At 42.8% G+C, this 25,128-nt stretch overlaps 1 protein-coding gene and 1 pseudogene across 2 annotated transcripts; one reads left to right on the top strand and one right to left on the bottom strand.

Moving 5' to 3' along the window:
* The first annotated feature begins 683 nt into the window (after window positions 1-683).
* Window positions 684-4,475, top strand: LOC115777004 (H-2 class II histocompatibility antigen, E-S beta chain-like). Of its 2 annotated transcripts, XR_004019562.1 has the most exons (7): window positions 684-869; window positions 1,155-1,427; window positions 3,078-3,291; window positions 3,445-3,512; window positions 3,623-3,736; window positions 4,140-4,242; window positions 4,317-4,475. XR_004019562.1 is itself a non-coding variant. In XM_030724815.1 (6 exons), the coding sequence occupies exons 1-6, from the start codon at window positions 815-817 to the stop codon at window positions 4,163-4,165; spliced, it is 750 nt and encodes a 249-aa protein (XP_030580675.1). In that variant the 5' UTR covers window positions 684-814; the 3' UTR covers window positions 4,166-4,475. The 2 variants fall into 2 exon arrangements, 1 of the variants encoding a protein (XP_030580675.1); XM_030724815.1 differs by having other exon boundaries at window positions 4,140-4,475.
* An 8,528-nt stretch (window positions 4,476-13,003) lies between these two features.
* Window positions 13,004-25,128, bottom strand: part of LOC115776937 (disks large homolog 4-like) — a 60,901-nt pseudogene continuing 48,776 nt past the window's right edge.

The raw sequence follows: 25,128 nt of genomic DNA, 5'->3' as shown, positions 1-25,128 counted from the left end.
TTGTTTATTACCGTTATTGAGAAAATTACAGAAAATATTGAGATATTTTTTGTCAGTATTGCACACTCCTACCATCAAGGCTGGATTCAGCACAAAGGGCGTGAGTTAGCAGAAATACTGTAATAAAATCATGGGAAATTCTATTTAACACATATTTGTGTCCATATCTCTAACAAAGACACATCATCCTCATATGTTGCAGTAAGAAGCATCTCACTGTTGTACATGTAACATCAGGATATGAATATATGACACAATCACTCAGGTCTCCTGTTATGAACCACCTGACACATCGAGCATGTTCTCATCATCAGAGATGAAGCTTCTAGAAAAATGGCCATAAATGAAAGATATTTTATTCAGCTTTAGAAGATGATGTACAGCAGGACCTGTGTGTGTTTGACATGTTTGACAGGAGGACGATGTTCACATAAGCTAAAATGTCTGCTGGGGGCGGGGCTTGTTACTGTTATTGATGAGAGATTCATCATTCTCTCCATCCAGTGTTTGATTGTAGAATAAAGTGAACATGGTGATAGTTTAAAACATCTTCCTACAGCTGAGAGTAAAGTACTCAGTTACTGTCTGCATCAGTCTCAGCCTGCTGCTTTTTAATGATCATTCCTCTGACTTTACCTGAACTTCACTGATCACAGAGTGTGTTTCCTCAGTGTGTGTGTGATGAAGAGCTGCAGGCTGGAGCCACAGAGTTCTTCCTGGTAACAGCTGATGCTGCAGGTCATGTGACCTGTGCTCTGGTTCTTAGAGCCGCTCTCAGTCAGACTGTCAGAGTCAGTCAGGAGAACTCAGGAACATGGCTTCATCCTTCCTCTGCTTCACCCTCCTCTTCATCACCATCTACACTGCAGGTAAGATCAATACACTGATCAATACTGATCAATACTAATCACTCACTGATATTTGGATCCATAACCTTCCAATTAATGCTCCGATCAATACACCACTTATAGTTAACCACTCTCCACACAGCAGAATGATCAATAGCCTGACCAATGACAGATCAATACACTCAGCAACATGCTGATCAATACACACCATCAGTCACTGCACAGCAGGTGGATCAATACATTGATCAGTGCTGATCAATACAGTGATCAGTTTATAGTGTGAGCTTCAGTCTGTTCTGTTCTCAGATGGATTCATGATGTATAGAGTGGATCGCTGTGACTTTAACTCCACTGAGCTGAAGGACATCGAGTTCATCAGCTCTTACTACTACAATAAGATCGAGGTCAACAGGTTCAGCAGCAGTGTGGGGAAGTTTGTTGGATTCACTGAGTACGGAGTGAAGAATGCAGAGTACTGGAACAATGACGCTTCATTCATGAGTCAAGTGAGAGCTTCTAAGGAGACGTACTGCCAACACAACATTGGGATCTGGTACAGCAACGCTCTGACTAAATCAGGTGAGTCTGCAGTTTGTGTGACATCATCAGATCATCATGTTCAACCTCATACTGAGTACTGAGTACTACTCTCTGAATACTACACTCTGAGTACTGAGTACTACACTCTGAGTACTGAATACTACTCTCTGAATACTACACTCTGAGTTCTGAGTACTACACTCTGAGTACTGAGTACTACACTCTGAGTTCTGAGTACTACACTCTGAGTACTGAGTACTACTCTCTGAATACTACACTCTGAGTTCTGAGTACTACGCTGTGACTCAGTCAGTGTGTAACTGTGTCACAGCTGCAGGTTACAGATACACCTTTACAGTTTGATTTGTATATATTTATTACTTTAAACGTGTAAAGCAGTTCATAACAGCAACTATAAAGCCACCGGAAAGTCTCCCCCTGGTGGTGAAACACAGCAATAACACATCTGCAGCTCACTGAAACTCTAATGATCATTTTTAATTTAACCTTTTTAAGGTAAAATATCAAAGTTTTTAGCATTTCCATATAAATGTTTCTGAAAGCACAAAGTAGCCTGACAATAACATTAAAGCATTTTATCAACATTAGAAACAATGATAATAACAGTGATTTAAAGCTTAATAGTTTAAAAAGCTACTGTAAATAAAACAAACATATCTAACAAAAATATATTTAACTTTGATTTATCCCAGCAAACAGCAGCTCAGTGAGCAGAAATCAAACAGATCAGCTGTGTGCAGGTCTGTGATATTAAACAGTGGAAACAGTCAGTTCACCTGTGTGTCAGATATCCACCAGCTTTACTCTAAAACCACAGACTGACCTCTGAAATGAAACTCCTGTAACACACAGGTGTGAGTTTGTTAGGACAGAAGAAATCATGCAGCTGCTCAGTTTCTCCCTGACAGGTCGTTTCTTAGCAGTTCCACTCTTATTATCATTACTCTCAACTACTCACAGCCTCACACTTGTCTTCCTTCTAAGCTGTTGTACCTCTGCTGCCCTCTGCAGGTCATTGAAGGAGAGCCTGTGAACATGAGGTTGTAGTTTTACAGCAGCAGGAACATTCAGGCTCAGATTCAGCTCAGAGTTTAGCTGTTACAGAGCTGCTGATTCACTGCAGAGGCTCAGTTTGAGACTGCAGCTGGATTTATGGCAGATGTGTTTGTAAGAGAAGATTTAAATGAGTCACACAAGTGTGAAGAAACATCTGTGGCACAGTTTTAATTCTCAACAATAACAAACTTTATTATTTCAAATAGAAAAACACCAAACACAACAGAAGTGTTTCTGGGTAGATAATAACACAACAGAGCAGCTGTGGACGTGTAAACAGCTAACATGCATCTACAGTAATGACTGAGTCATGTGATTCAAACAGGTTTTACTGCAGGTTTTCCTCCCTCACAGCACTGATGGAGCCTCTGCTTCTTCAAACTGTGTCTCAGTGAGATCCTTCTTGTTTTGTTGTCATTTTCACAGCTGCTCCATCATTATTGTCTCCTCAGAAATATTTCCTTTGTTGTGAGTTTTTTGCAGTCTTTCTTTATTGGCTGGTGTTTTGTGTGTGACCTCTCAGAGCCACCGTACTTAACAATATTTTTGTCAATCAAATACAGTGATCACTGAAGTATGATATTAATAACAGGAACTAATCATTTCTTTCAGTTCAGCCCTACGTCAGACTTCGGTCCACGACGCCTCTCTCCAGTCACCATCCTGCCATGTTGGTCTGCAGCGTCTACGACTTCTACCCCAGTGAGATCAAAGTGAGCTGGCTCAGAGATGGACAGGAAGTCACCTCTGATGTCACTTCCACTGAGGAGATGGCAGATGGTGATTGGTACTACCAGGTCCACTCCCACCTGGAGTACACGCCCAGGTGAGTCCACATCAGGTCCAGGAGCAGATAACATCTCAGTGATGGAAACCAGAACAACTTTTAATATGAAGTCTGCACTGAAGCTTAAAGGTTTAGGTTCTGGTCCAGATCTGAGCGGTCTGTGTGAGTCAGTGATGTTGGTCTGTGTTGAAGGTCTGGAGAGAAGATCTCCTGTGTGGTGGAGCACGCCAGCCTGAAGGAACCTCTGAGAACTGACTGGGGTAAATACCTGTCTGCCTGCACACACCTGTATACCTGTCTGTCTGCACACACCTGTCTGTTTGCTTACCTGTGTGACTCTCACCTGTGTGACTCACCTGTGTGTCCTCAGACCCGTCCATGCCTGAGTCAGAGAGGAACAAGCTCGCCATCGGAGCCTCAGGACTGATCCTGGGTCTGATCTTATCTCTGGCTGGATTCATCTACTACAAGAGGAAGGCCCGAGGTCAGAGCAGGACTCACACTCACAGACCAGTTCATACCAGACTGGAACCAGTTTAGACCAGTCTTAATCTTAAACCCCATTACATGAGTCAAAAACCTGTGTGGGTCTACTTTATATCAGTGTTTTTTACTATTAGAGTATTAAAATTCATTTCCAGGCTGTTTTTAAACCAGTTTCAGCCCATTTTTGGACCAACAGCTCACTTCCAGTTTCAGGCTGCATCCATGTTTCTGCTTTCAGAGGATCCTCAGACCTGATCCAAGTCCTGAAAGTGGAAACTTTACTGAATCCTTGGTGCTGATCAGTTCAGAACAATGCTAATGATTCAGCATTGGCATTGATCATTAGCACTGATCAGTTTAGAGGTTGTTGTTGACTCTGTCCTCATGTCTTCTTTCTCCAGGTCGTATCCTGGTTCCCACTAACTGATCCTGGATCCTGGATCCTGGTCCTGTTTGTGTCTGATGGAATAAGAAGCAGCTGCTTCCTGTGTTCAGCAGACTGATGATCTGTCTGAACCTGATCCAGGACCATCTCAGTACTGCTGGTGATTGTTGTGGTGTTCACTGGGATGGTCCTGGATCAGGTTTCATGTGGACTCTGCTGTTTGATGCTTTACTGTGTAACTGCTGATGAATCCATGTAATCCAGATCTCAGTGATTTTGGTTTCTCTGCTTATCTGATTCACATTTATAGATTTTTACAGGATGTCTTCAAACCAAAATAAACAAACTCTCAGCTGAGTGTTTTACCTGCATCATCATGTTAATGTCACACTGGAGCTCTTACTGATGTCACAGAAACCAGTTTATGGACCAGTTCAAACCAGTTTAAACACTGAGGGATTTCCACTGTCCTGCAGGATGAATCAAAGTTCTCCTGGATGGAGTTTGTTGTTCTGAACTTACTGATTTGTCCAGGTGAAGAACTTTTGGATACAATCTAAAGATAAAGTATACATGCAGCTAAATACAGTGGCTTGCAAAAGTATTCATACCCCTTGAACTTTTCCATTTTTGTCACATTACAACCACAAACATAAATATATTTCACTGGAATTTAATGTCAAAGACCAACACAAAGTTTTACACAATTGTGAATTGGAAAGAAAATTATACATGATTCAAAACATTTTTTATAAATAAAAAACTGAAAAGTGCGGTGTGCAAAAGTATTGAGCCCCCTTTTCTTTGAGTGCAACCAGTTGCATTCAGAAGTTGCCTGATGACTGCTAATGACTAAAAAGAGTCCACCTGTGTGTAATCTAATCTCAGTACAAATACAGCTGCTCCGTGACAGCCTCAGAGGTTGGTTAAGAGAATATTGGGGAGTAAACAGCATCGTGAAGAACACAGCAGACAGGTCAGGGAGAAGGTTGTGGAGAAGTTTAAAGCAGGCTTAGGCTATAAAAAGATTTCCCAAGCTTTGAACATCTCACGGAGCTCTGTTCAATCCATTATCCAGAAATGGAAAGAGTACGGCACAACTGTAAACCTACCAAGACAAGGCCGTCCACCTAAACTTACAGGCCCAACAAGGAGAGCACTGATCAGAGATGCAGCCAAGAGGCCCATGGTGACTCTGGACCAAATGCAGAGATCCACAGCTCAGGTGGGGGAATCTGTCCACAGGACAACAAGATGGCGCCGGTGAGGTCAGCAGCTGTCGTACCTGCTCCTACGCTTTGTTTGTATATATTAGGTTTAGCTCTAATTCTCGACTTTATAACTCCGCCTGCTCTGTGTCATATCACGTATGACAGACAGACTCTTTTTAATATCAGAATACAGCACTCTGGCTGTATTCTGACACCTTTTTCTCCCGACCCGACTTGGCCCCAGGAGATACTGCGTTTCCAGTGGGCCAGCTCAAACAAAGGACGGACCAGGTCACGGACAAGGCCCCGAGGGAAAAGAGCCGGCGTCAGAGAGAGGCTGAGGCGCAGAGCGCACCAAACGCCACTGCCGAGCATCCTGTTGGCTAATGTCCAGTCACTGGATAACAAGCTGGACGAACTCAGGGCCAGGATACAGTTTCAGAGGGACATAAGGGACTGCAACATCATCTGTCTCACGGAGACATGGCTGACCCCCCTCATACCGGACCACGCCGTACAGCCGTCGGAGTTCGTCAGTGTTCATCGCATGGACAGAACGAGTGAGTCTGGAAAATCAAGAGGAGGAGGTGTGTGCCTAATGATTAATAACAACTGGTGTGACAGTAGGAATGTTGTCCTTCTGAAACAATCATGTTCACCTAACCTGGAGCTCCTAACCCTGAAATGCCGTCCCCACTACCTGCCCCGCGAGTTCACTTCGGTCATCTTCAGCGCCGTCTATATTCCACCTCAGGCGGACACAAACACTGCACTATCCGAGCTACATGAGGCTATTTCCACCTATCAGGCTAACCAGCGTGATGCGGCTCTCATCGTAGCCGGGGACTTTGACAGTGCAAACTTGAAAAAGGTGATACCGGAATTGATTCAACACGTCGACTGCCCCACCAGAGGAGAGAGGACCCTAGACCACTGCTACTCTCCATTCAAAGATGGCTACAAAGCAAAGCCTCTTCCGCCCTTTGGGAAGTCCGATCACAGCTCTGTCCTTCTCATGCCGAAATACAAACAACGGCTCAGGCAGGAACCCCCTGCTGTGAGAGAAGTGACACGGTGGTCTGATCAAACAGAGGCCGCTCTGCAGGGTGCGTTGGATTCAACCGACTGGGACATGTTTCGCAGCAGCGCGGGCGGAGACATCGAGGAGTTTACGGATACGGTTGTGGGATTTATTGGGAAAGTTGTTGATGACACTTCACTTAGAAGGACCATCAGGACTTTTCCCAACCAGAAGCCGTGGGTGGATAAATCCGTCTGCCGACTTCAAGCTCCCACTCAAGGTGCTCAGGAACTTTTACACCTGCACCATCGAGAGCATCATGCGTGGGAGCATCACCACCTGGGTGGGAAACTGCACCAAGCAGGACTTCATGGCCCTAAAAAGGGTGGTTCGTTCAGCTGAACGGACCATCAGAACCACCCTCCCCAACCTGCAGGACATTTACACCAAGCAGTGCAGGCTGAGGGCCATGAAGATCCTAAAACAGCCCAGCCACCCCGGACACTCTCTCTTCTCCCTGCTCCCATCAGGCCGGCGTTACCGCTGCCTGAGGACTAAGACTGAAAGGTTGAAGAAGAGTTTTTACCCACAAGCCATCCGTCTGCTCAACTCTGAGCCCTAACTGGACCATTATTGCACAATGTAAATATTATAATATTCTATAATTCAATGTAAAGTGTGTATAGTGTATAGTGTGAATTAATTATTTTTATTCTTATTTATATGTGTGTGTATATATGGTTGCAGGTACAAAATACATTTCACTGTGCATTGTACTGTGTATAACTGTGAATGTGACAAATAAACACTATCTTATCTTAACTATTAGTTGTGCACTGCACAAATGTGGTCTTTATGGAAGAGTGGCAAGAAGAAAGCCATTGTTAAAGAAAACCATAAAAAGTCCTGTTTGCAGTTTGCCAGAAGCTGTTGGAGACACAGCAAACATGTGGAACAAGGTGCTTTGGTCAGATGAGACCAAAATTGAACTTTTTGGCCAAAATGCAAAATGCTATATGTGGTGGAGAATTAACACTGCACATCACTCTGAACACACCATCCCCACTGTCAAATATGGTGGTGGCAGCATCATGATCTGGGGCTGCTTCTCTTCAGCAGGGACAGGGAAGTTGGTCAGAGTTGATGGGAAGATGGATGGAGCCAAATACAGGGCAATCTTGGAGGAAAACCTGTTGGAGTCTGCAAAAGACTTGAGACTGGGGCGGAGGTTCACCTTCCAGCAGGACAACGACCCTAAACATAAAGCCAGGGCTACAATGGAACGGCTTAAAACCAAAGATATTCATGTGTTAGAACGGCCCAGTCAAAGTCCAGACCTGAACCCAATCCAGAATTTGTGGCAAGATCTGAAAACTGCTGTTCACAAACACTCTCCATCTAATCTGACTGAGCTTGAGCTGTTTTGCAAAGAAGAATGGGCAAAAATTTCAGTCACTAAAAGACTAGCAGCTGTAACTGCAGCAAAAGGTGGTTCCACAAAGTACTGACTCAGGGGGGCTCAATACTTTTGCACACCGCACTGTTCAGATTTTTATTTGTAAAAAATGTTTTGAATCATGTATAATTTTCTTTCCACTTTATAATTGTAACCACTTTGTGTTGGTCTTTGACATTAAATTCTTCTGAAACATATTTATGTTTGTGGTTGTAATGTGACAAAATATGGAAAAGTTCACTGGGTGTGAAGACTTTTGCAAGACACTGTAAATTATGAAACATTTAAATATAAGCTGTTTTTTGAGTGTAAAAAGTTCCCAATGGTTTTGATGATGCATAATGAATAATTGGAGTAACAGGTCACTCTGTTTTTTTTTTTTCATTTTTATCTCATCCTGTGGTAGCTGGGATATGCTCCAGGCCCCCTACAATCTGAAATTGGATAATAAAATGGATGAATGGTGAAGTGTAAGCGGAGCTAACTTTAACTACTACTGAGTTGTGCAGAGGTCTGAATGTCTCTGGTCTGTGTGGTCCAGGTACAGACTCTGCAGGTTCAGAGGTGTCTGAGGTGCCGTTTACACGAAGCCGTTTTCACTGGAAACGGTGTCGTTTTGATGCGTTTCAGCCTTTTGTTTACACGATGGCGTTTCAGAAACGATCCGCGTTTACACGATGACGTGAAATGATGGAAACGATGAAAACGATGTAGTTCCCATGCCAGGCCACAAGTTGGCGTTGGTTTTCTCTTTGCGAAGTTTGTTTATGCAAGACGCGCATGCGTGGAGTGACACAGTAGGTAGTGCGGCAAATTGTTCATTACTTACGAAACGGCCAATGTGAGAGGTTTTGTGTGGACTGACGATGAGGTTGGATCGCTGCTGCACACAATGCTGAATTACAAAACGGTAAAAACACAGGAAAAGCATAAGAAGCACTCGTGAATCCACGAATACTGTTTATCAATTTGCGCGTGCGTGAAAAACTGTGGCCGTCGCAACCATAGTGCGCATGTGCAAGTCAAGCGTTTTCAGATCACCCCGGTTTCAAGCGTTTACACGAGAACGCAAGCCGGTGCGTTTCTGAAACGCTCCACTCTGGACCCCGTTTCCAAAACACACCGTTTTCATTTTGAAACGCCGTCGTCTAAACGGGGCCTGAGTCTCAGTCTGAATGATTGTGTTCCTCACAGAGGAGAACAGAGAGAACATGAAGAACATTTCCAGGTCCTGGAACTTCACTCTGGAGCTCTGCTGACAAAGTTCAGCATCATCTGAAGTTCACAGAATCAAAAAAACAAACTTCACTCATTGATCTTAATTTAATCTCCTGCCCAGCAGCTGTGAAGCAGTGACTGATTTTATGGAGCTTCACCTCCTGTTTCTGACCTTTGACCTCATAAACTACATCTGAGCTCTGACTGTGGAGGCAGTCTGAGTGCAGCATTTTCCATCTTGTCCAGTGTTGGAGAATCTGTGTAAACTGTAGCTTCGGTTTCCTGTTCTTAGCAAACAGGAGTCAGTGTGGTCTCCTGCTGCTGTGGTCCATCTGCTTCAAGGTTCAGAGATGCTCTTCTGCATACCCTGGTTATACTGACTGGTTATTTCAGTTCTTGTTTCCCATCAGCTTGTAGCAGTTTGGCCCTTCTCTGACCTCTGACCTCAGCAGGGCATTTTCTCCCACAGAGCTGCTGCTTCCTTGGATATTTCCTCTGTTTCAGACCTGCTCTGTAAACTCCAGAGATGGTTGGTGGGAAAATGTCACCATATCAGCAGTTACTGAAGTCATTCTTAAAAAAGATCAATCAGTCTTTATTAGTTGGCTATGTACCACAGACCTTCAAGGTGGCTGTTATTAAACCTCTGCTTAAAAAGCCATCACTGACCCAGCTGTCTTAGCTAATTATAGGCCAATCTCCAGCCTTCCTTTTCTCTCAAAGATTCTTGAAAGAGTAGTTGTAAAACAGCTAACTGATCATCTGCAGAGGAACGGTTTATTTGAAGAGTTTCAGTCAGGTTTCAGAATTCATCACAGTACAGAAACAGCATTAGTGAAGGTTACAAATGATCTTCTTAGAGCCTCTGACAGTGGACTCATCTCTGTTCTTGTCCTGTTGGACCTCAGTGCAGCTTTGATACTGTTGACCATAACATTTTATTACAGAGATTAGAGCATACTATAGTCAAGTCAAGTCAAGTCAAGTCAAGTTTATTTATAAAGCACATTTAAAACAACGACGTTGACCAAAGTGCTGTACAAGATCTGTAACCCCAAGGACTATACTAAATAAAAATAAAAATATATAAATAAATAAATAAAATAATAAAATAAAAATAAATAAATAAAAAAGTTAAGAACAATAAATAACATAAGAAAATTAAAAATTAAAACGTTTAAAACAAGTACCATAAAATACCATAAAACAATCATCTAAAAGGAGGTAGCACTGCAGCCAAATGCCAAGGAAAAGAAATGTGTTTTTAATAGAGATTTAAATGTGTGTATCGTCTGAGCTGTGCGGATATGGAGAGGTAGATCGTTCCATAGCTTTGGTGCTGCTGCTGCAAAAGCTCGATCACCTCTCTGTTTTAGTCTAGTTTTAGGCCTCTGTAAGAGCAGCTGGTTCGATGACCTCAGAGCTCTTACAGGGGTGTGACAGTGAAGCAGCTCAGACAGATACAAAGGTGCCAGTCCGTTTAAGGCTTTAAAAGTAAGCAATAAAATCTTAAAATCGATTCTAAAATGGACAGGGAGCCAGTGAAGGGATGACAGGACTGGGGTAATGTGTTCATGCTTTTTTAAACCGGTTAAAAGACGAGCTGCCGCATTCTGGACTACCTGCAGGCGGCGCACAGATGATTGATCTATGCCAAAGTACAGAGAATTACAGTAGTCCAGGCGGGAAGTAATAAACGCATGAATAACTTTTTCCAGGTCCTGCTGCGGGAGATAAGGTTTTACCTTGGCAATGACTCTGAGTTGGTAAAAACTGATTTTGGTAACAGCACTTACTTGCTTCTCCATTTTAAAACTACTATCTAAAATGACACCCAGATTTTTCACAGCATCACGACAGTGAGGAGCCAAATGACTCGGAGTGCCAGAGGAGTAGCTTGAGGGGTCAAATTTACCAAAGCATATGACCTCGGTTTTGCTTTCATTAAGATTTAGGAAATTGTTTCTCATCCAGGACTTGATGTCACTTAGACAGTTCAGCAGGGGTTCCCATGGATCTCTGCTGTTCAGTTTGATGGGCATATACACCTGGATGTCGTCAGCAAAACAGTGGAAACAAATATTATGTTTCCTAAAAATCGACCCTAGAGGCAACATATACAACGAGAAAAGAATTGGGCCCAGAATGGACCCCTGAGGCACTCCACAAGAAAGCTTTGCTGTGGTAGAAAAACAGTTTCCTAGATGGACAGAGAAACTTCTATCAGTAAGATAAGATCTGAACCAAGTCAGAACCGTGCCTTTAATGCCAATTTCATGTTCTAGGTGGGATAGAAGGATCTCGTGGTCCACAGTGTCAAAGGCAGCTGACAGATCTAGAAGTACTAAAACTGCAGGACTACCAGAGTCCACAGTTAAAAGCAGATCGTTAAAAACTCTTAAAAGAGCCGTCTCTGTGCTGTGACGCAATCTAAAACCTGACTGAAACTTTTCCCACATTCCATGTTCACTTAAAAATGCTTGAAGTTGCTTAAAAACAACTTTTTCAAGGACCTTGGATAAAAATGGTAATTTAGAAATTGGTCTGTAATTTGAAAGAACATCAGGGTCAAGGTTCTTCTTCTTGATTAGAGGCTGTAGGTATTAAATACTATAGGTATTAAAGGTACTGCACTGCAGTGGTTTGAATCATATCTATCTAATAGACTCCAATTTGTTCATGTAAATGGGGAGTCTTCTTCACACACTAAGGTTAATTATGGAGTTCCACAGGGTTCTGTGCTAGGACCAATTCTATTTACATTATACATGCTTCCCTTAGGCAGTATTATTAGAAAGCACTGCATCAATTTTCATTGTTATGCAGATGATACTCAGCTTTACCTATCAATGAAGCCAGATGACACACATCAATTAGTTAAACTGCAGGAATGTCTTAAAGACATTAAGGCCTGGATGACCTCTAATTTCCTGCTTCTAAATTCAGATCAAACTGAAGTTCTTGTACTCGGCCCCACAAATCTTAGAAACATGGTTTCTAACCAGATACTTACTCTGGATGGCATTACTTTGGCCTCCAGTAACACTGTGAGAAATCTTGGAGTCATTTTTGACCAGGATATGTGCTTCAATGCTCATATTAAACAAATATGTAGGACCGCTTTTTTGCATTTGCGCAATATTTCTAAAATTAGAAACATCCTTTCTCAGAGTGATGCTGAAAAGCTAATTCATGCATTTATTACTTCTAGGCTGGACTATTGTAATTCATTATTATCAGGCTGTCCTAAAAGCTCCCTGAAAAGCCTTCAGCTGATCCAAAATGCTGCAGCTAGAGTACTGGCAGGGACTAGAAAGAGAGAGCAGATTTCTCCCATATTGGCTTCTCTTCATTGGCTCCCTGTTAAATCTAGAATAGAATTTAAAATCCTTCTCCTCACCTACAAGGTCTTGAATAATCAGGCCCCATCTTATCTCAAAGACCTCATAGTACCATATCAACCCAACAGAGCACTTCACTCTCAGACTGCTGGCTTACTTGTGGTTCCTAGGATACTTAAGAGTAGAATGGGAGGCAGAGCCTTCAGCTTTCAGGCGCCTCTTCTGTGGAACCAGCTTCCAGCTTGGATTCAGGAGACAGACACCCTCTCTATTTTTAAGATTAGGCTTAAAACTTTCCTTTATGATAAAGCTTATAGTTAGGGCTGGATCAGGTGACCCTGAACCCTCCCTTAGTTATGCTGCTATAGGCCTAGGCTATATAAATAAAATTGAACTGAATTTAAATTACCTTCAGCAGGTTGTCTTCATCATGTCTAAATGCTCTGAGCTGCTGCCATGTGATTGGCTGCTCAGATATTTGCATTAGCAGGAGTTGAACAGGTGTTCCTAATGAAGTGGCCACTGAGTGTAAACATTAAAAATGGATCCAGTAATGAGCTCATTTTTATTTTATATGATCTTCTATTATTTGATCTTTTATATAATAAATGATTTCCTGTGTTTGTAACTGTCCTCTGATCAGTTTGGGAGGATTTACTGATTAATGAGCATGTCTGCCTTCATCCTCCTCCTCCTCCTCGGTGGTAAACGTTACCTTTGCTCTTCATCCGTGACCACTCCTTCCTCTCCACTCTGAAACACACAGACACACACTGTCTGTCTCCATGTAACACACACTGACACTGATTACAGGTGTGTATAAAGTATTCACTGACCTGTGCTTGGATGGGATGTAGCCCAGCTCCTCCAGCTCCCCCTGCTGGTTGACCCTCCGCGCCTGCCACCACTCGTCGTCGGCGCTGTCGATCACGTGGAAGACCTCCCCGAAGTTAAAGTCCAGAGCCTGAGACAGCACGCCGCAGTCCCACTGCTTATCGTAGTCGAAGAGCGCCCTGAAAGAGGACACCATGAAGACCTGACCTCTGACCTCTGCTCAGGAGGCCATGTGACCGCCTCAGTGTGTCAGCTGTTTGATCACTAATGGACCAGCTGTGGGGCTCCGCCCCCTGAGGAAGAGTCATGTTTCAGGAGTTTACTGAGGGACTGTTGATCACTGTGAGAGTGTGAGCATCAGAGCAGCTGAGACAGGAAACACTGACACACACCTGAGAGTCACACACACCTCACCTGATTCATCTGTACTCTGAGAGTCACACACACCTGAGAGTCACACACACCTCACCTGATTCATCTGTACTCTGAGAGTCACACACACCTGAGAGTCACACACACCTCACCTGATTCATCTGTACTCTGAGAGCTCACACACACACCTGAGAGTCACACACACCTCACCTGATTCATCTGTACTCTGAGAGTCACACACACCTGAGAGTCACACACACCTCACCTGATTCATCTGTACTCTGAGAGCTCACACACACCTGAGAGTCACACACACCTCACCTGATTCATCTGTACTCTGAGAGTCACACACACCTGAGAGTCACACACACCTCACCTGATTCATCTGTACTCTGAGAGCTCACACACACACCTGAGAGTCACACACACCTCACCTGGATTCATCTGTACTCTGAGAGCTCACACACACACCTGAGAGTCACACACACCTCACCTGGATTCATCTGTACTCTGAGAGCTCACACACACCTGAGAGTCACACACACCTCACCTCATTCATCTGTACTCTGAGAGCTCACACACACACCTGAGAGTCACACACACCTCACCTGATTCATCTGTACTCTGAGAGTCACACACACCTGAGAGTCACACACACCTCACCTGGATTCATCTGTACTCACACACCTCCATCAGACCATCATATGAAGAAAAGATGGTGTGACTGTGTCAGAACACATCTTTAAACTCTATACTGCTACTAGTACTACTGATACTATTACTGCTAATTATTACTATTACTGATAATCTACTATTACTATGGTATTAATTAGTTTTCCAAAACAACATAGGATTCAAATAAGTAACAGTACCACGTTAAACTACAAAAGGTTAACAGTTATGGGGGGGCTGTAGCTCAGGGGTCATCTACTAATGTGAAGGTTGGTGGTTTGATTCCTGTGACTGTTAGAAAGCACTGAGGCAGAGAGGAAAGTATGAATGTGTGAATGAGACATGCTGCATAAAGCCCTCCATTAGAACCAGTCATTGACTATAACCCTGTCACTGCCACAGAGGACACACAAACCCTCTGACACACACGCTGATCACAGATCAGTTTTTTAAATGAAACTCTCATTCTTGAACCCTGCAGTGAGGCTGTCACCTCTTCCTGCTTCTCTGAGTCCAGATGTTTTCCTTCTCTGCACATCCATCATTTCTCTCTGTGACATCACTGTGAAATACTTTTTAATCCATCATCAGGAAGGTTGAAAGATTTCAGTTTGTACTTCAGTGATGCTTCAGAGCATCTCTGTGTTTCTGTGACTGGTTTGCAGATGTTGTTTAAGATTTGTGGTGTTTTTACCCGAGATAGTCGCCCCACATGGTTTACACATCGTTTTGTTTGTCACAACATCAAAGGACAAATGTGTCCATACATCGGCTCTTCTCTTTCTCCCTGCTGACATTGTTTACATCACTTAGTTCTATCGGAAGAAACGACCAATCACAGGCTAGTTTGTCCTTCCCGGGTTTAGAGCAAATTTGTGCAACTGTGCGTTTGATTGGATGTTTTTCTAACTTGTCCCGCCCTGTCACAAAATTAAATCAGTTCTGATTGGATTTCGTCCCTGACAAACATTTTCGTCTCGTTTTCATTCGTTGAGAAAGTGTCAGTTAACTTTGTTATTGTTTTTATCCTTTTAGGTAGTTTTTATTTAGTTATCATCTCGTTATCATCATAAAAAAAAGGTTCATCAATGAAAACTATGACGAAAATATTTTGTCAAATTAACACTGCTCATAGGAGGTCGTTTTGACTGTTGGGTTTTCTCTGTATTATTGTAGGGTCTTTACCCACAATAAAAATCACCGTGAGGTTTGTTGTGATTTGGTGCTATATAAATAAAACTGAACTGAACTGAAATTATTAGTGTGTTATTTATGTAAGGACACTCATAGATGAATGAGGCCCAGCATGCAGTTCTGATGGCTGCCCCTCCCTCCATCCCAATCTAACCTGGGACAGGTGTGTTTGCTCATGCTCAGTGTGCAGGCAGGTGTCAGACTGTTGAGCTCAGGTTCATCTTCAGTCTTTTTATGATTAACTTCATAATTGCTTTATTTTGCACATTTGTCCTGTAAAAAAACATTTTATTTTAACATTTTAATTAAACTTTTAATGGAACACAGGCCAAACAAACAGTGATTTATTTTGCTTTGTGTTGCACTAGGATGGGTTATAGTTTTTGGGGGGGCAGTGGATGCTGCAACAGTTGTTGGTTCGGGATCAGACTCTCCAGGGTCAGCAGATGGAGACTAGCTCTCCTCAGACTGCACCAAGGGATGGACCGTTCTTACATGTTGGTGCAGGTTTGTGGTGGAACCTGCTCTCACTGTAATTTCCTGCTTGCAGTGATGGCACTCTGCTCTGCTATTTCTAATTTCCTTCAATTGCAGCCAAATGCTGCTGCTTTCATCGGTATCACGTGGGCATCACCTGAACTACGCCCACGCACGGTGGAACATTTATCTCCCCCTCTGCTTTAACATAATGGTACAATCCCATGTCCTCCTGATTGGCTTCCTAAGTGGCTCCTCATATTTAACTTAAAAAAATGTGTAAAATGAATTACAAATGTAAAAGCATACATTATATCAAATGTTTCTTTATATGCTCAACATAGAGTGCTCCAAATACAAATTATAAAACAAAAACCAAGAGCCTGATCCTGTTTCTCCTTCCTGATATGATCCGCCCTGTTCTGTTCTTCTAACTGCACCGATGGATGAACAGGTTGTATATGTCTGTGCACAAGGGTGTAGGAATGAGTTTACTATTGGGGGGGCACATATCAGAAAGCTGCCAGATCTGTAAATACTCGGAGCAAAGCATAAAAAAATGCTATTTCATCTTTTAACTTTTTCTTTTTCAAATGTTTCTTGGAAAAATAGTGTTGTGTACACCTTTATTATTATGTATGTATGTATTAGTATGTATAATTTACATATGTATATGTTTTATAATCATAAGATGTGGGCAAACCACCAAACAAAATTAGTCTTCTATCAAGCATAATGATGCTTACTTTATCAGGTGGCTGCACTGGTACTAACAAGCTAAATATTTCAGTAGCACAAAAATAATTTAGTAGCGCACAGAAGTGCAAAGTTTGTTATGTTTTATTGGTCGAAAACATTTAATACTGGTCAAAACTGCATTTATGCAGAGGGGGGGTGGGGGAGCACAGTGACATGATGCTGTGTTGCACCTTCAAAGTAATATTGGGGGGACCCCCCCGGGTCCTACGCCTGTGTCTGTGCAGGTTGTTTGTGGAGCCTGAAATATATGATATGAAATATGAATCTGTTTAGATGAGGTGCTGAGTGTACATTAATGAGAAATAAAATGAACTTTTTTGATTTTAGCAAATGGCTGCAATAAAACAAGAGTGAAACATTTAAAGGGGTCTGAATCCTTTCTGTACCCTCTGTAGCAGCAGACTCAGTCTGGACCCAATAAAAATGTTTGTGTAGCAGTTTCAGTGAACACTGAATGTCCTAATCAGCTGTAACAGCCTCATTTTTAAAGAGGATTTGATTATTTCTGCCATTACTGCATAAAAACTGCTTTAAAGTTCCACTGTGAGCATTTCTAATGTAATCTAATGTCATCTTCAGTGATAGATGAAATGATGGCTCTTTGAATTCCTGTTAAAGGTCAAAGGTCAGTCACAGTAAAATGCAGGGCAGCTTTCCAAGACTGTAATGAATGCAAACTTGAAGAGTGAAGCAAACATGTTAGCAGAAATGTGTGTGCTGTTACAGAGCCGTCTCCATGCTGCTCACATACAGGATCATCTTGGGATGTTTGAAATCAGGAACACAGACTGAGTTGGGACAGGACGAGCCACTGAACGGATCCAAAACAGATCCGGATGGGAAAAGCTGAGAAATGACCAGAGCTGAACAGGATACAGGCCTGATCTGGTCAGTGTTTGCTTCCTTTTCTTTTGGCTATATGATGCTGTGTGAAGTGGACTCTGACCTGGACCTGAGTGGCTGATTTGTCTATGATTCCTTCGGGTGGATCCGGTTCTAGGTGGACCCACTGAGACTGATTCAGGTGATTTTCAGTAGAAACATGTAGAGGCTCAGACTCTGAACCTTTAAAATGCTGTTTGACATCATTTAATGAGTGAACTTCACTCTGTGAACACATATGAATATGAAATGTAATCAGATTACAGACTGTCTGCAGCTGCTTTAGACTCTCAGCCTCGTCTGCACTGAAATATTCACATCATCTCTAACATCCAACTGTGACTCACGTTTATCCATCAGTGTGACCAATGATTGATCACTGATCAGAGTGATGTAAACAGTGATGTCTAACAGTAAATGTTTCAGAGCTGACTGACAGTCTGACAGCTGCATCACTGCATCCAGAGTCTGTTACAGAGAAGTGAAGTACCTCTGCACTCTGATGATAAACTCACGTCTGAGCCGCAGGTCAATGCTGCACATAAGAGGCTATATTTTCATCATAAACACTGAAATTTTAATCTTGACCATACTGTCGTGAATGTTTTATCTTTGTTTTATAGAATCTGTTGTAACTTCTTCTTCTATGTGTTGTGTGGGCTTTTAAATTGGAGGTCTCCAGGGAATTGTTAAACTTTGCAGCAGGATTGTGGGTTTCCCTGAACAACCTGGGGATGTGTATGAGGTCAGGATCTTAAGGAAAGCTGCTGTCCTGGCTGATTCCAGCTGCCCTCTTCATGGACACTTCAGGCTCCTTCCCTCAGGCCGCAGGTCTGTGGTGCTGCGGTCACAGACCAATAGGCTCAAAAACTCTTTGTTACTGTGGCAACTGCAGTTGTGTTTTGTTATTTTATGTAACTGCTAGCTGCAAAACAATTTGCCTCCCCGTGATAATAAAGATTTCTGTGACCTTTGATTCTGAATAACTGTCTTTGTCCTCACATTGGCTGATCAATTATTAAAGCACCCATGTTTAATTTCAGTCTTTGCAAAGACTTGTGCAGATTAATCTGTCCGCTCTGAAAACACTGACATGATGATGCAGGTAAATAAACACACAGCTGAGAGTTTGTGCTTATTTTGATTTGAAGACGTTCAATAAAAATCTGTAAATGTGACTCAGATGAGCAGAGAGACCAAAATCACTGAGAGGCCTGGATTACATCAGCAGTAAAGCATCAAACAGCAGAGTCCACATTAAACCTGATCCAGGACCATCCCAGTGAACACCACAATAACCAGCAGCAGTACTGAGATGGATCAGGTCTACACCAGCTCAGTATCAGAGTCCAGTTCAGACAGAGATCAGTCTGCTCAACACAGGAAGCAGGTCCAAGCATCATCAGACAGGATCCAGGATCCAGCCTCAGTTAGTAGAAACCAGGATACGACCTGGAGAAAGAAGCAATGAGGACAAAGTCAACAACAAACTCTGAACTGATCCAAACCAGTGATTCAGTAAAGTTTCCAGTTTCAGGACTTGGACCAGGTCTGAGGGTCCTCTGAAATGAATAATATGAATGTATACTAGTTAGACTGGTCCAAACTGGTTCCAGTCTGGTATGAACTGGTCTGTGAGTGTGAGTCCTGCTCTGACCTCGGGCCTTCCTCTTGTAGTAGATGAATCCAGCCAGAGATAAGATCAGACCCAGGATCAGTCCTGAGGCTCCGATGGCGAGCTTGTTCCTCTCTGACTCAGGCATGGAAGATTGTGAAGAAGGATCTGAGTCATACAGGTGGACAGACAGGTGAGAGTTACACAGGTGAACAAACAGACAGGTGTGTGCAGACACACTGACAGAAAGACAGGTGTGTATTTATGTACAAATGCACATTTACAGGTGTGTGCAGACAGACAGGTATTTACCCCAGTCAGTAATCAGAGGTTCCTTCAGGCTGGCGTGCTCCACCACACAGGAGATCTTCTCTCCAGACCTTCAACACAGACCAACATCACTGACTCACACAGACCGCTCAGAGAACATGACATGACCTGGATCATGGACCAGAACCTTAAACTTTTTCTTTTTAATTTAAGATTTATTTATTAATTTTTACAAGTAAAGAAACAACATAAGAGGAGCAGCCAACGTGAGCCCTAAAGCACACAAGTATATTTCCCCTTTAACAGGTATCATCGTTCTCCTTTAACATAGGTAAATACATATCAAAAGGTATTTTATTTAGAAAAGAAAAACAAACAAATCATAAAAAAAACAAACCAACAAAAAAAAAAACAAAACAAAACCTAAAAAAAATAAAATAAAAAAAGATGTGTGTGTGTGTGTGTGCTACAATAAAAGTGTGCTAGGGCGTAAGTATACCAGACATTACTAAACCAGAGAATGGAGGGGGAAGGTGGGGGACAAAAGAGAACAAACAATTAAAAGACAGAAACCTGGTGGTTACAGAGTCATCTCAATGGGCAGAGACATAACATGATTCTGAAAAGGCAGCCAGACTTTATAAAATGTATCATCCGAACCAGAGTATTTTATTTTTTCCAGTTTCATAAAGTGCATCTTTTATCCAGCCTGTGTGTGGGTGGGTGCAGATCCTTCCAGCCCATAAGAATGGTTCTTCTGGCTATAAGTGTAAGAAAAGCTGTAAGTTCAACCAAGTGTACATGAGGGAGAATCCACACAGAGCAGTCAGAGGGGAATGTGGGACTCTGGCTGACACAACAGCTGAAAGTGAATCAAAAACTGAATCTCAAAAGGTGAGGAAGGAAGAGCGAGTCAAAAACATATGAGAAAGATTGGCTGGACCTGACTTACATCTTTCACAATTAGGGTCAATATCAGGAAAAACTGTGCCAACCTACTTCTGGACCACTGTATCCTGTGCACCACTTTACACTGAAGGACACAATGTCAAATCGAGGATGAATGAATGCGTTTCAAAATAGACCCCCATTTGGACCAAGTGATGTGGGGGTAATCGGATGGTGCAGAAAGATTAGAAAAGTACTTTAAACCTTTAAGCTTCAGTGCAGACTTCATATTAAAAGTTGTTCTGGTTTCCATCATTGAGAGGTTATCTGCTCCTGGACCTGATGGGAACTCACCTGGGCGTGTACTCCAGGTGGGAGTGGGTCTGGTAGTACCAATCACCATCTGCCATCTCCTCAGTGGAAGTGACATCAGAGGAGACTTCCTGTCCATCTCTGAGCCAGCTCACTTTGATGTGTTTGGGAAAGAAGTCGTAGACGCTGCAGACCAACATGGCAGGATGGTGACAGGAGAGAGGCGTCATGGACCGAAGTCTGACAGTGGGCGGAGCTGAAAGACATTATTACTTCCTGTTATCAATATCATACTTCAGTGATCACTGTATTCATGTGCACTGCTAAAAATGCTGTTAACATTATTGATAGCATGAGTCAAACCAATCATGAAACAAATGGACAGAGATCAGCTGTCAGTAGGAACAGGGAGAAACCAGAGTTTGATCCACAGAAACCTCAGAGGGCTGTGAGAGCGCTGTCTTATAATAATAATGAACACACACCTGTGTGTTCTTACAGTGTACTAGACTTCATTGTGGAAGAAGATTATTATCACTGAATGCTGATTATGTATTATGATCTTCTGAAGATTATGATCTTCTGAAGATCATTATGTATTATGATCTTATGATCACTGGCACACTGGCGCAGTGGTTAGCACTGCTGCCTCACAGTTAGAATACCATCTGGAAGGCCTGGGTTCGATTCCACCTTGGCCCAGGCCTCTCCCCCTCTCTGTGTGGAGTTTGCATGTTCTCCCCGTGCTTGCGTGGGTTTCCTCCGGGTACTCCGGTTTCCTCCCACAGTCCAAAGACATGCACTTACTGGGGTTAGGTTAATTGGCTATTCTAAATTGCCCATAGGTGTGAATGTGAGTGTGAAAGGTTGTTCGTCTCTCTGTGTTGGCGCTGTGACAGGCTGGCGACCTGTTCAGGGTGTACTCTGCCTCTCGCCCTATGACAGCTGGGATAGGCTCCAGCCCCCCCCCCCCGCGACCCTGAACAGGATAAGCGGAAGCGAATGGATGGATGGATGGATCTTCTGAAGGCTAGGGTTGACTCACAGCTCACCTGCTGGGTGCTGTTTATACCTGTAATTATTGTAGGGTCTTTACCCACAATACAAAGTACCTTGAGGCGACTGTTTGCTGTGATTTGGTGCTATATGAATAAAACTGAATTCAATTGTTTGTTAGTTTGTTTCTCAAATATTTTTGGCATTTTTTGCCTGCATGTTTATTAATCAGCAGTTGAGTAGTTTTGACTTTTATGTTGTTAATAGCTAAACAAAATACTATATATAAAATTACTGTATCTATTAAGTATCTATAATTTGACCTCATCCCACCTCACAGCAGCAGCTTCATGAGCAGAAATCCAAAGTGACACTTGAGTTACAAGGTGCATGGGTTGTCCATGATCCCTGATTTTCCTCCACAGGAAACAGAGGAGTGCAAACAGGAGAAGAAAGACATGAAACAATAACTCCAGTAACCAGTAAAGAGTTAAACACTGGTGCTGTGCCAGCAACAGCCTCTGTTTGAGAGAATATTGTTTTTGACAAGGGCGAAAAGAAGATTTCAGTGTGATAACAACAGGTTCACAGTCCCTAATAAGGCCTACATCATACTTAGACGTTACCCACACATCTTTTAGTTTGAGCTAGGACAGAAAGTGCAGCCAGGGTCCTCACTGAAATGAGAAGCACAAAATCAGAATTTAGGATTCACCAGATTATGTACTTCATCTAATAATGTTTTTGGAAAATGAGCTCTGACGCAGTTTCCACTGATAAACATAATCAGGCAAAGTTGGACTAAAAACTGAAACACATGTGCCTCAGGAGAGGGCTCAGTGACAAGCTCCCCTTCAGGAGATGAAGACAACTGAAGATTGAGTTTACACATTAAATCTCATCCCAAAAGATTTATTGAATGGAATTGAACAATTTAGACACTAAAAGAATGGGTAAACAGTTGTCCAGACTCTGTTTTGCCAGAGCTTGGAACTAAATAGCTGTCTTTAACTGTATTCCCAGATGCTGACATTGAGTAGATGTGGCGCCCACTTAGCTTAAGTGGAACAAGTAATGCACATTCACAGGTGATGGAATTTGTTGCTCCTGAATTGACCAAAAAAGGGAGAATTTCCCCATTTACAGTTAAATTCAGCAGAGGCATTTTCTTATATGGTTCTGATTGCAAATGTGCGTAAGTGCCTTGAAATAATGCGTTACAGGAAGCCTGCTGAGCAGGTTGTGTATGTGTGTGTTAGGCTGTGTGTGTGTGTGTGTGTGTGTGTGTGTGTGTGTGTGTGTGTGTGTGTGTGTGTGTGTGTGTGTGTGTGTGTGTGTGTGTGTGTGTGTGTGTGTGTGTTTGTAGGTGATATCTCACTTCCCTTCTCTGCTGATCAGGGAACTCGTCTTCATCTGACTTGTCTGGAGTCTTCCTCTCCGATCAGTGTGACACAGTCTGGTTAGTCTGTGTTCCCTTCACCATTCATGAGCATTCATTTCACCAATGACCCGTCAGGCTGCAGTTGTAACAACTGTCATCTCGGACAGCACATCCGAGAGAAGCCACCCCGCTCTCTCCTCGTCCATGTCCACGTCCTCTCCCCTGGACAACACTTTGCCCAGTGGCGACTGCTGAATGCAGAGTCAATGTTGCTTTCCTCTATCAGCATCTTATTTGTCCTTTTTATCTTCTTCTCCTTCTGATTAACCATCTCCTGCACATGTTACACATGACACTCAGTTCAGTGTGATGACTGTCACACTTCAGGTCTCTGCTCTGAGCGGCCGATCTGGTCTGTCTCCATACAGGAGAGAGCAGTATTGAGGCTCTTCTGAGGTGGAGCTGTTCTGCTTGTCTGCAGGTTGTGGTGCAGCAGCGACTCAATGAAGAAGTGGAGGTGGTGGGTCTCGTGTTTACCGACGATCATTCTGGTGCGGACGATGTCTGATCGGAGGGCAGGAGTCCAGATCTGGGCCAGAGATTTTCAGCGCTTATAAATTTGCCTGTAAAAGGGCATAGAGAGATGAGGTATCACAAGTAACAACAAATGGAGGTGGCCCCAAAACCACCACTCCATTAATTAGGGCTTCAGCTGTTCTGCCACTTATAACTCCGCTCAACCTCCACCGAGTTCTTTAACTATTAATTTTCTACTCCTGCATTCAGCTTCATTTCCAAGCACTCAAACATTTCATTTATCTTTCATATTCAGCCATTTTACACATTCTGACTTTTTTTCCTGTGCACACTCTTTAACCCAATAATTTACTCATTCCAATTATTTGGATCCATATCTCTTCTTTATATCATTTGCATGTGTCACTGTCAGGAGGAGGATTAACATCACTGCTCTGAGATCCCATTTTTCCCAGTGAGACGTCTCTCACAGGTTCTTCTATGTGTAAGAAAACAGAGAAAAAGATCACGTTTGAGGAGCCTAATCACCTGAAGTTAAACAACACAGTTTGTCTCTAACCTCTTTTATACGTGACCCAGTCTGCGTGCCACCCACTCACCGATGGGTGCTACCATTTTAGGCAGACTCCCAATGTCTATTCGACCCTGACAGTGACAGATGCAATTTTAATTTACCTTTTAAATCAAATTTATCTTTTACCCCAATTCCTATTTTAATTATTTGGAATCTTTCTCACTCGATATGTGTTATGGCCGTGCCTCTAAGCCAGGGTCCTTGAATCCAGGCAGCTGTCCAGCAAAGGAGTGGAAATTCAAGTTCCTCCGTAATTTGCAAATGCAGGAGGACTGAAGCATTTTTCTTTCTTCAGCTGGGCCAGAGGCTCGTCAATCTTTGTAAAAATACTCACTGGATCTTACCAACTATCACCAAAATTGTTATGGAAATGTATTCATCAATGAGAGAGACAAGATTCCTTTACATGATTTATTACTCGTACGAGAAGTCACCCACACACTGAGAAGTATGTAAGTTCTGACTCTTACACAGAAACACAAACTACTTATACCCTTTTACACCCCCCTGTTCTCCCCCTCCTTAACCCAACCATAAAGAAGAGGAGATCCTCCCCCAGCTACATGTTCCTGCATAAAGAGAAATTAACCAGAAGGACAATAAACCTAACGAATGTGACCCCGTTAACACAGAGGGTCCTGAGGGAGGAAGGGTGTGTATAGGTTACAGATAAGGCATCTGGTTTTGACAACCTGCTGGTCACTTCATGGTCAACCTACTCCCTAGTTGAATAACATATAAGAGGTTAAAGTAAAATTTTCCATCACAGTAGGATTTCTCTATAACAGCCACTTCTTCTATCTGCCGGTGGTACATGCCATGCAGAGGCCTGTCCTTCCATGATGGTTCCTGTTCTTCCTCCTCTTCTTTCTCAGGTTTCTGCTGCCTGAGGTACTCACTAAGCACCTGATTCTTTGTGGCCATCTTCCTGATGTATTCATGGATCTTCATTGTTTCATCTAGACAGTGGTTCTGACACTCACCAGTCCTCGACC

The sequence above is a fragment of the Archocentrus centrarchus genome, unplaced genomic scaffold (genome assembly GCF_007364275.1).
Source record: "Archocentrus centrarchus isolate MPI-CPG fArcCen1 unplaced genomic scaffold, fArcCen1 scaffold_41_ctg1, whole genome shotgun sequence".
NCBI lineage: Eukaryota > Metazoa > Chordata > Actinopteri > Cichliformes > Cichlidae > Archocentrus > Archocentrus centrarchus.
The sequence above is the reverse complement of the archived record's forward strand: the minus strand, read 5'-3'. Positions and strand labels throughout refer to the sequence as shown.

Bases quoted from the DNA above. Each gene is read 5' to 3' on its own strand.
- LOC115777004 (XM_030724815.1), top strand. From the start codon at position 815: ATGGCTTCATCCTTCCTCTGCTTCACCCTCCTCTTCATCACCATCTAC. The intron at 870-1,154 runs GTAAGATCAATA...TTCTGTTCTCAG, and splicing joins CATCACCATCTACACTGCAG to ATGGATTCATGATGTATAGA. The intron at 1,428-3,077 runs GTGAGTCTGCAG...CATTTCTTTCAG, and splicing joins CAACGCTCTGACTAAATCAG to TTCAGCCCTACGTCAGACTT.